The sequence below is a fragment of the Sparus aurata genome, chromosome 13, assembly GCF_900880675.1.
Source record: "Sparus aurata chromosome 13, fSpaAur1.1, whole genome shotgun sequence".
Classification (NCBI taxonomy): domain Eukaryota; kingdom Metazoa; phylum Chordata; class Actinopteri; order Spariformes; family Sparidae; genus Sparus; species Sparus aurata.
Genome location: NC_044199.1, coordinates 24104491 through 24116645, shown reverse-complemented (window position 1 = coordinate 24116645; position 12155 = coordinate 24104491). Strand labels below are relative to the sequence as shown.

Genomic DNA, 12155 nt, shown 5'->3' with positions numbered 1-12155 from the left:
CTTTTTTAAAAAGCTGCTTGCCATTTGCATGCGATTGCAAGGTACTGGTCGGAGTGCCTTGGGAATACTTTTTCAATGTGTTACACCAGGAGTTGAGGAATATAAAAATGAGGTTAAGTTGGAGGATGAGAATTCAAATGTCTAGTGTTTAAATTTTGCTGACATTCTGCCCCCTGAGAACGAATGTGTCAATTCACCCATTATCATCATCATCATTTAACCATCATCTATCATTCATCCATCCATTCATTACTCATTTACTCATACTCATATGCCATGAGCAGCAGATTGTTTCTATTAAAGTTAATCGTATGAGTGGCAACACAGCTATTCTGCATACTGCACATGTGGAAACAATTTGGCCTCCTAAATGTATGCAAATTAAAGCAGGGGGCTTACAGCGGGTCTGTGTACAGAGGGCCAATAACTAACATGTGAGGGCAGTAAATCAGTCTTTGATCAGCCATCACAGTAACTGTCCGCAGTGAGTGCTATTCAGTTTGTTTATCATGTGGTTTTATTTTAAGAAAAAAATGAAGTTCAAGCTGTCTAACTAATGAGAAGCTTAAAGAAAATATTTGGAATGATTGAGATTCAAAATTGATATGGATTCATATTTTAATGTCAAAGCCAAAAATAGTCAACCCTCCTTTGCAGATGCTCTGCCAACAATAACCAAGTAGGTAAGTAAGGCCATGGACAGGCATATGAGGAGTCAAATCAAATCAATTTTATTTATTTAGCCCAAAATCACAATCACATTGCCTCGATGGGCTTTACAATCTGTACAGTGAACAACATCCTCTGTCCTTAGACCCTCGATTCGAGTGAGGAAAAACTTCACATGTTGATGGAAAAAAAACAACTTTTAACAGGGTAAAAAAAAAACCAATGGAAGAAACCTCAGGAAGAGCCACAGAGGAGGGATCCCTCTTCCAGGACGGAAAGACATGCAATAGATGTTGCGTGTACAGAAAAGAGCAACAATTCGCAGTTTACAAGTTACATCAACAGAAAATCTGATACAAGTTATGTAAAGTGAGTGGATCCAGGAGACGACCGAGCAGGACGAGACATCACCAAGTGGTGCCCGAGCCAGACGACCTCCTGTCCACCATGCTGACCTGGAAGAGGGCAGGCCACACAAGATCATTAGTAATAGACAGAGAGAGGGATCAAGATTAACAGAAATATAGATATGAGGAGATAGTGAAACAGAGGAGAGCAATGATCCAGCAGAGCCCAGGGTGTGATGATCCAGATCAGTCCGTGTTTCAAGGCAGCTGGAGCCTGGAAACAGTAGATGGTCCAAGGGGGCCGTGGTCCATCAGAAGGGAGCCTGAAAGAAAGAGGGGAGGAGGAGAAAGAGAAGGAGGAGAGAGAGGAGGAGGAGGGGGAGGAGAAGCTATTAGAGTGTAGAGAGTGACACAGCTTGCAGCTTGTGGGAACAGAAAACAAAAACAAAGGTTAGAGAAATGCAGTATTGATCAGAATAAACAGATTGTTTCTCGTCGGCAGCACAGTGTAACTCTAGTACTATAGGAACTCATTGAGACTGACACCGACCCACTGAGAAGCTTACAATTGATATCAGGGCTAATTAAAGGCTAAATCGAAAAAGTGAGTTTTGAGTTTAGATTTAAAGGCGTCAACAGAGCCAGATTGTCTGATGTCAGCTGGGAGGTTATTCCAGAGGAAAGGAGCCCGATAGGAAAAAGCCCTGCAGCCAGCTGACTTCTTCTTAATCCTGGGAATCATCAGGAGCCCTGAATTTTGAGAGCGTAATGCCCGAGTTGGAATATATGGTTTAATTAGATCTGACATGTACGACGGGGCAAGGCCGTGTACAGTTTTGTATGTCATCAGCAGCACCTTAAAGTCTGATCTTAGATGCACTAAGATCAGACTTTAAGGTGCTGCTGATGACATAGTGTCGAGCAGAGAGGCACATTATATCCAGTTTATGTTGACAGATTCCATTTGCATTCTTGGTATTCAGCTGATGGTCTGATGTTATTTACATCTAAGCATTCAGAACTGCATCCAACATGGAAAGTAGCGAAATACATTTTCTTTAAAGCTCCTACAAGAAATTCTCAATACAGTAAATCTAATTTTTGGTTTAACGTCTCTTGGACATTTTTCACCTCAGTTAGCTGTTTTTGAAGCCACTCACAAGCTTCTGGAATTTGTAACCACTCCTCAGAATCCGTGAAGTTCAACTAAATTTGTTGTCTTCCTGGCACAGACTTGTTTCTTCAGCACAGTCCACATGTTCCCTATGGAGTTCAAGTCAGGACTTTGGGAAGACCATTCCAAAACCTCAATTCCAGTCTTATTTAGCCATTTAACACTTCTGATGGGTGTTTTGGATATTTGTCCTATTGGAACACACACCTGCACCCAAAACCCAATATTCTGCTGACAATTTTAGGTTTTCCTGAAGAATTTGAAGAATTATTCCATTTACTTTCTTTAGAGCAGATCCACTGGCAGCAAGACAGACGCACAGTTGTAGCATCATTTCTTTTCAAGAAAAATCCTTGACATGACCTTGGAGGTCCCAGGTCAGGTCAAAGTTCCTTGCACTACATCAAGTACGTCTTCCTACCAAAGTCTCCATTTAAGTTTAAGGGAATGGGAAATAACTGTTAACTAAATAGGTTTTAACTTTGCTGGTTATCTTGTCAAAAACAAATATTCATAGCTTTTGTGTTGCAGTGATATACCTGTCAAAAAGCAAAGTTTGAGTTAATGAAAGCTAGAAAAGACAAGCTCCAGAAAAAAGCTTAAAGTCTACTACTCTTTTTTCCATTTAAGATTCCAGGATGAACGGATATGTAAAGGTTTTAGATTCAAAAGTTTAATTGTTTGATACAAGGTGTCTTATACTTGTGCACTGGAGTTTTCAAGTTATCTCGTCACACTTGTAAAAGTTAAATGTTGGACATGTCCAGATTTTCAACTTTTCAACAGATTTTTCCAACTTTAAAGTGAGCATAGGGGCTTTTTTTACGCTACATGTGTTACAGTCAAGAAGGTATTCTTTTACATAAGTTTTCTTTTGTGAAATATTTATGGATGCTTAAGAACATGTCAATCAACAGCAGCAGTACTTTTGCACTGTCTCATAAGATTTAGGGAGTTAAACAGGATTGGAGTGGTGTCAGTGTAAGATTGGGTCTTGATTATGCATGTACTCAAAAACAACCACTAGGGGGAGTCAGGGCTCTAGCTTGAGAAGCAGGAAGTAAGGACCTGGGTAATTCTTCAAAGCAGCGCTGGTCACATTTCCAACTTTGATCCATCCACTTAGGCGGTAGTTAGTGAGGTGTCCTTTTTAGGCACAGAGTGAGGGCTTCCCCCCAAAAAAATGTATAATGGTAATATCGGTAGAAATAGCAGAAGTAGCATTGTTGTTTCTGTCTAAGTGGTCGCCCACCAATGATTCTGGTACTGGTACTGGTAAGTTTTCTGCCTGTTAAAAGATTTTTTTTTTCTCGCCACTATCGCCAGGTGCTTGCACATGGGGGAAAAGTTGGGTCTCTGTAAATAAATTAATTCAATAGTAGGGTCTAGAACTGCACTAATTGGAAAGTATTATGAGAACACTTCTATTGTAAATTGGTGCTATACAAATCAATGGATTGATTGATTTATACATTGCTGTATGTTTAGATTATTGTATGACCTTTAACCCTGCTGCCCCAGCCACTTTGTCCCAACAGGGATCTTGCTGATGAAAATTGGGGGCTGCAGAATTGTTTCCAGATTGCAGTAGAGTCTTACCAGGAGAGGAGCTGGTAGCTGTGTGCCTCAACATGTCCGCACAATGGTCTTTGTGCTTTCAATATACTACCTTGGATTGCTCCCATTAGCTGTTATTCAGTCCTAAAGTTGTCAGGATGTTTTGGTCTGGAGGAGATCAGGTTAAATATCCAGATTCCAATCCCAGTATGTCTCCTAAAGGCCACAAGCTCTGAAACCTCAAAGTCTTATTTGACATTACCTGGGAGGTGCTTGACTGCAAGAGGTGGCAAGGACCCATATTGGTCAGCACTTTACGACTTATCATGTTGTCTTGTGGTTTTCAAATTTTCCATTTAACATTTTTGAAATATATAAAAAATAGTAGAAATAAAAATTCAAACAGGGGTTCATATACAGTACATGTATACAAAACACATTCAGTTACAGGTTTCAGTTAGGTCTAAGGTTGTATGTTATGAAATTAAAACTTAATATTGTTAAGATATTCAAGAGCGCAATTTTCTTGATTATTACTGTTTTTTCGGGTTGGGTTTTTTTTTATGTTTGAGGGCATCCCCTGGTTAATCCATGCTTAACATCACAACTCTGTGAACTGCAGGTAATTCCCTTACATAAGGTAGGCAATATGGGCTGGAAATCACTGGGAGAGAGCCCTCGTGCACTTGACAATTTGAAAGTGGGGTGGCCCTAAGCTCTTGTAGTCTTGACAGGAATGACAGTGCATTTATGTGGTGTCAGGGTAATTGACAAAACATATTTCCAACTAGGACTATTCAACTCTCCTTCAAACGGGTAGAAAACTTTTACCAAAGTTATTTTTAGACAGTCATTACATGGTTTCCTTTGCGCTTCTTTGTCACTCAAATACTCGGACAGCTGTCAACATGTTGTTTAAATGATCTGAGTGCTAAAATGCAGAACAAACACATGTTGCTCCCACATTCTAACATGAACACACCAAAGTCGGAGGAACAACTGCTTAACTTGGGAAAGGGGAATGTCCGTTGAGCCCGACTCTGTGAGGCCATGAGTGTGGACATAGGATTGAGCCAGGGTGTAGGTTTCCGCAAGTGTTTGCTGTCTGGCATTGATACTCGGGCTACGCAGTTTGGAAGCTGTTTACCTGAATAAGTAGACTAGTTCTGAATGTTAGAGGCATTCAGTACATATGTTCTTCTACACCAGAATCCTTTATCATTATTTATCTGCCATGTTTTTTGGCCCATAAGGTCTATCACATTTCTCAATGCAGAAACTTCATTCCAGTAGAAATCACTTAAAACCCAGTAAAGTTCAAAAGTTGCCAGGTAGAATGCGAGCACAGAGAAACATGCTACAGAGATTATGTTTTCATCATATCTCAACTGATTTAATCAAATTGCTTTGATATTAATCCAATCACTGGATAATATATAACTAGGATCAATCTGTTATGCTCAGCCAATCCAGTGACAGGGTTCAATGAGCAATATTTCTCATCGAACCCTGTCACTGGATTGAACTGAACTGAGTTCATCTATCTGTCAAATGTTAGCATCATTCTGTGTAAATCATATGTTAAAAGAAGTTAATCACATTACTACATCATTCATATGCAGACAACGAGAGAATAAAGTTAAATCTAATAAGAGAGGTAAAGGAAGTCCGTAACAAAATAATATATTGACCATAGAGAGATGAAACACATTAAGACTACATGTTTTGTGTGTGTGAGGACACAGGAAAGAAAGCTAATTATTGGAATTGATGGGAACAGAGAAGACTGGAACTGTTGCTTGGTTAAACCATTTTATTGATTAGCTACACACACTCATTAACTCATTAAGCTCATTAATCCTCACTGTAAAATCCATTACTTACATTACAAGTCTTATTCCGTAGCTGATTCCGAATATAATAACTTGGAATAAAATCTCAAATCTCTCTTGGAACTTGAAATTGTAACACTGCTGGACAGTCTAAAATGTGGCTCTACTTACTGCAGTTGAAGAAGATTGATTCAATCAAAAACTAAATGTTGACTATTGTGAGTGATGCGTATGCGCCCAGTTTAATACAACTTACTCTATTCCTCTGAGCCATAGCACTCTATGTTGGAGGATCCAATGGGATTGTTGCTGAGAGCCATGGAGACAGAGTACTGGAGTCTGAGCATGAAGAGATGGATCAACACATTATTGACTTTATCAAAAATAAGACAAGTCTTGAATAACATTTTATTTATCTGATGTTTAACTTTGTTTTACTGCCCTAATAGTCAGTGTAAAGGGCATTGTTTATTGCAATGCAAAAGCTATTCAAAACTTTTTGAAGAGGCTGAGTGAGCCGGTCTTTTTGTGAAGTGATAGGTCTGTGAACACAGTTGACAGACAATGCAAGTGTGGATTAGGCAGTAGACAGGGTGTCTGTAGAGAAATGGCTTCAATATTTAATATCAAAGAAGCAACTGATGGTATCATTGTCCTTCTGTGCTCCTCTCTCTTCCAAACAGGAGGCCAAGTCCAGCTTCCTGAAGTTTCTTCAGACACATGCAGACCAAAATGGCCTCCTCACATTGCCCAAGGTCTCTCTCAAGATGACATCATGTTCTGAGCTCAAGGATGGTCTGATGCCCCCTGAGGGCCCTCTGGCACTAGTCATGGACTCTACAGATTCCAAGAGCTGGGCGCAATTCAGTATGGAGACCTATAGCAAGAACCTGAAGACCAGCCTACTGGGGCACACCCTGCTGTACGCTGAGGTCGTCACGTCTACCATGGACCTGTTGGAAGGGTAACACATGTTTCTCTGTGCCTGTTTAATGTTTGAAATATACTGATGCTGTATGCTGAAGCTGGCAGCAGTGCACAGGCAGAATAGTGGTTCAGTCACTAAAAAAGAGATGCAGGAGGTGGTACTGATTGGTGCAGTGTGCACAGTTACAGTTACTAATCAACTACTCAATTGCTTGTGAAAAAAGCAACTAGGCCGAAAAGCTTTGTTGGATTATTAAGACGATATCTGTATGTATATTATTAACATGATTTTAATTTAATTTCAGTTTGTTTGGCTCAGACTCTGTGGTTACTGTGATATGGAATATCTGTGAAAGTAATAGTTCATTTATTGTTGAAAGTACCAAATATGGCAGTTAGCATGTGTTATCGGCAAGTGCTTTATATGAAACTGTGTTGCAAAGTAGAGTTCTGGCTGTAGCCCTTGCTATGGGAGAAGGGCTGAAGCAAGTATGCAGAGAGGACGGACCCGTTGGTCTATGTGGGTTCATGAGTTTTTCGGAGTGAGCTGTGGATACTCAGAAACCAGCAGTTTTCATTTCTCCTTCATTATTGACGTTGTTCAGCACATTTAGGATGTAACGGTTGAGTAGTGCTCAGTGCAGAATAGGCATTCAGAGCTTGGTCCTGCTGCTAGCATTTTGTAACAGTGTGCAAAAACACACTGGCTTCAGGAAACAATGCTTTTGTGGACAGAGTTCGGCTCGAGGTTTCCTTCCCTTAAAGGTAAGATTTTCCTTGCTGCTGTTCACAAGTGCTTGCTCATGGGGGAATGTTGGAAAAACTAACAATCTAGACCTCTTTCAAATCAAACATCTGGTTACACACTTAAACAGTCCAGCATAGAGTAGGAGAGAAAACAGATCTCAATGCTAAGAGGCATGAGGGAGAGCTCACATTTAAAGCACCCCAAAAAACAATCTGCAACTTTAGAGAAACGAGAAATTCACATATAGAAATGAAAGAGATAAAAGAGTGGGGGAACATTAATAGACTATTAAAATACATTTAATGGCATATAAGATCCATTCTCTTGTATTCTCTTGTATGGCTGGGCAACAAAAATCATCTGTCTGTGTTGTCAGGCTGAATGGCAGAACACAATATATAGCTTGTTATTTTATACAAAGTGGGCTGAATGTTCAACTCAAATCCAGATTTGAGATGTCACAAGCACTTTTATCAAAACAGACTGATCAAAATAAGATGGAAAGGCAGGGATTTTGTCTCTCTTGGAAAGTATATAACAAAAACATGTACATAAAAAGTTGCATACTTTTTTTACTTGGGGTACTTCAGGGTTTTAGGAGTTGGATGAAGACACTTAAATATAGATAAAGTATTTTCTAAATAAATAGCACAAGACTACAATCAGCAGTCGTGGTTCAGAAGTGGTTTAGAAACTGGATGAGGAGCGGTGTCTAAACCACTTCCTTAGGAGGGGGAACAGAGATATAAACTTGAAGTCGGCAAAAAAATTTCAGAATTTTACAGTGGATGATGAAAAAAAATCTATTTACTGATGAATCCCAGTTATCGATTATTGCAAGTAACAGAACTGTGTATGTTAGGAAAGACACAGGAGAGAGAATGATGCCACAGTGAAACATGGTGCTGGAAGATTGAAGACTGGGGCTGTTTTCTGACACCTGCACAGAACTGACTCCACCCTGACCAAGGAGAAGCACCACTTAATTCCCAATTCAATAATTCAGTCTCATAACAAGGTACTTAACTGTCATTTTGGAACTCTGACTAGTTATTAACTACATGTAATGTCAAGTAGATTGGTGAGTGATCTAAGATGTCTCTAGTTCCAATATCGCAATACAGAATCCTATGTCCACTGCATGTGGGCCAGAATACAATGTACAGGGTTTGTACGGGTGCTTGAAATCCTTGAAAGTGTTTGAATTTCAATGTTGTGTTTTCAAGGTCTGAAAAGTGCTTGGATTTTAGTTTAAGTGCTTGAAAGTGCTTGACATTATAACTCTTTTTGCTATTATAGAATATAATTTTAGATGTTTACAGCATAATACAATGTACATAATTGTGATAAAAAGTGAAGAAAAAAGTCACAAGTATATATATTCCTTTAGATACGTATTTTACCCCAGCAGTAAGGTGCTGGAAAATCTTAAAAATTACCCTTAAAAGTGCTTGAAAAGTGCTTGAATTTGACCTTGAAAAATGTGTACAAACCCTGAATGTATGGTATTTGTCACAAGGATGCATGTCCTTCCAAACTAGGGGCAGACCAATCATAGGTCTGGCTGATTACTGGTATTGGGGATTTTTCTGTCAGATTGCCAATAAAATGAACTAATAAAAAGATGTCCCACCCACAACACTATCTGATTGGTAACAAGTCACAATTATTAAACACTTAGACACTGTGAACAATTGGAATCTGCAAAGTAACAAGTGGCTAAATGTATCAAATAAATGTAGTGGAGAGGAGGCCTGAAGTAGCAGAAATGGAATTTCTCAAGTGAAGTAGCTTAAAATTGTACTTAAGAACAGTGCTTGAGTAAAATGTACTTCTAAATTGTGACACAAAGAGTTTAATTTTTACTGTGGATGAATATCTGTCCCACATCTCAGTTTTCAGTCTCCTTAATTTCTAATCATCAGTATCGGCCCTGAAGAAGCCATATCGGTCGACCCCTACTCCACACTTCAAATAAGCCAACTTCATCTAGACCCCTCCTCAGTTATCTAGACTGTGGGGACACATTTCTCTTACTGTTAGATGTATCCCATTTGCCATTTATTACTTTATTAAGATTTTCTGCACAAATTAAAGTGCCCTGTGAGTCCTTTTCATAATATGAATATTAAGTAATCAATTATTTCATATTTGATCAGGTAGATAAACACAAGGAATTGTTTTTTTTTTTGCCTTGCACTAGGATATGCCTGCAACTCCAGTTTTAAAGCTGCTGCAAAAACAGTTCTCTTATACAAATGTTTCATTTCTTGTCATTTTTTACATTACTCTAAGTATAAAGTTCCTGGACACCATGACAATATTCACTATACATGTGCTGGCAACATAAACATAAGGAACAGTCACATATAATATTAACAAGAACATTAGGAACCAGTGTAACATTGACTTCCAACTTTAGGCACTGCCCTACCATCTTCAAACCTATTCAAGTTTACTTGTTGAGCAAACTTTTTTTTTTTTTTCAGTTTCTTCCCAGTCTGTTTGTTGTTCTTTTTTCTTTTAAAGATTGGGATTCAGGGAAAAATAAAATCAGGTTACAAGAAAAATTGGTAAAATACAATAATCTGAATAATTAAACAAATAAGTAACTAAAAGAGTGGCGACTGTAGTTCAGGTATATTTAAATGTAATTATCATTCTGGAGAAGGAGGGGCAAAGTAGTAGGGATTAATGTATTAAATGTCTGTGTGTTGAAACAGCTCAGCAGATGACAGGAATGTGTGTGCTCCGTTTACTGCTGGGGTTTTAGAGTTGAACTTTAACAGTGTGAAAAATTAGGTTCACAATACCTCTTGATTTCTGTTAGTAACGTGTTCATACTGTTCATTTCTCTGAGCCTCTCTCGGTCTCCTTTCTTTCTGCTCCAGTGTGCACCCTGGGCAAATCTCTGTTCTCAGCTGGTGTCAGGTGTGTTTTTGCCAGGGCCACGGAGACGCCATTCCTTCTCGCCTCGAATGCTTCAGTTGCTGTCACTTGCTTGTGATTTCAATGTTTTACATTGATTTTCAGTGTGATTTTGAATCCAGCCCTCAATGGGTTGATGGTTTTGGTTTTTAGTGACCGCTGTTACGTCATTTTGTTCTCAACAAATCATGAAATGTAAATCAGTAACTTGAATATTTCATTTGTTCAGAGCTGATGTTTGATGAAAGTGTCCCCTTGATTTTTTTTGAGCAGTTGTGATTTTTTATCAAAGCTGAGTTTTCATTAGTTTTCTGTTTTCAACCAGTGGAAATGGGTTTCCATAGGAAGAAACATATCAGGCCAATACATTAGTCATGTATGCTTGAGAGAGAAGTCTGTCTCTTCAGAGTTATTGTTTTCTTGCTGCTCTAAACATTAGCTATTAAGGATAAAGTCAGCAAAACACATTTTCTTCATCATCAACATCATCACCATCCTTTCATTTTTTCGCCCCTGATGCATCCTAATTTGTCCTAAAATCCTATCCTAAAATGATCCCACCAGGCACTGGTTCTTCTTGGACTCAGTATTGGCTGTGCATGTCAACAGTAGTCGCATAATTAAAATGCAAGATTTAACTTCACAGCTGCACAACAGCTGCTTGCATCGACAACAGCTCAGCACCACCTGTAATTGGTTTTCTATGTTGAATTAACCACTTGTAGTCAAGGTTGATGTCTTTGTTTTCTTCTAGAAAAGGGTAACATGTTAGAGGCCTTACAAATCCGGGAGGGACACACCATCACTGATAAGAGCCAATCAGGAAGCAAATTTGGCTGTCTGTATCATTGTTTCCAAATGGCTCAAATTCTGCCCATTCAGATAAGGACACAATCCCAGGGCTTTTAAACAACGGTGGGGCCAACAGTGTCTCCAAAAGTCTCAATTGTAGGGGTCCTGAACTGCCGGGTTAGTGTGGATGTAGCAGCATAAATGTAGCAGAAGTTTTGCATTTTAAAATGGAAGCTTGCATACCATGCAAAACCAAAGAGTGAGCAAAACAACACCACTGTGAAAGGAGAAGAGCAACAACCACAATAATAAACTAAGAATAATGTAGGAGGCCTCTCTTCTAAAAAAAGGAAGAAAAAGAAAAAAAAATGCGATACAGCATAAAAAATCAGCAGTATAATCAATTCAGTACTGTGTGTGTGTCTGTGTGTGTTCCAGCTCACATGCTGAAAAGGAGGATCGCTGGGCTGGAACTAATTTAATGCCTAAGTGACCTTACTGAAGCAAAGGCAACTTGCACCTAATAGACTTCTTTGTCTGCATCCACACATGTGAGTAAAGTGGCTCATGAGCAGGTCGATCAGGCAGCAGATGGTAACAATTAAAACTGTCATAAAGTTTGAAAAATGGATTGTGGAGCAGGACTGAGCTGATTGGAACAGACAGTGTTGTCATTAAGGTTATACAAAAACTAAAGCAGGGTGAATGAGCTGGCCATATAACCCCAAACCTGTTGCTTCAGTTTGATTTCACTGCTAATGTTTGAGTTTCCAGATGTCCCTCTGGAGTACTCTTGATTAATGTTATTATTAAGGAATGTGTGCTTTATTTCTTCAAGCATTTGTGTTAAGTATTCAGTGTGATACTGAATACTTTCAGAGAAAAGGAACCTTTTTAGCGAAAGCTTGTAATGGAGTGAATTCCGTTGAGTTTTTGCTTGGTGCACACTGATGCTTTGGAATTAGAGTGTAGAGCATTTGAACATTATTTTATTCTTATCAGATAATATTAAGTAAATATTTTTGTTGGACAGTACTCATTTCTAGTCCTTACTAGTGCTACTCAGCATGTGTTGTATAATGTCCTCTATGGCTCTGAAGGAGCTTTGTCATGACTAAGTCACTTAATCATTTCAAGCTTGACCTCAGATAATACACATTTTAACAGAAACTCTGCATTGC

At 38.9% G+C, this 12155-nt stretch overlaps 1 protein-coding gene across 3 annotated transcripts in view; it reads left to right on the top strand.

Annotated features, from left to right (window-relative positions):
• hlcs (holocarboxylase synthetase (biotin-(proprionyl-CoA-carboxylase (ATP-hydrolysing)) ligase)) overlaps window positions 1–12155 on the top strand; it is a 78572-nt gene that overhangs the window by 46970 nt on the left and 19447 nt on the right. For all 3 annotated transcript variants that reach the window (XM_030438502.1, XM_030438499.1, XM_030438501.1), the window contains one exon: window positions 6263–6543. In XM_030438502.1, coding sequence (XP_030294362.1) covers window positions 6263–6543 — 281 coding nt within the window. The remainder of the gene's footprint in view (window positions 1–6262; window positions 6544–12155) is intronic.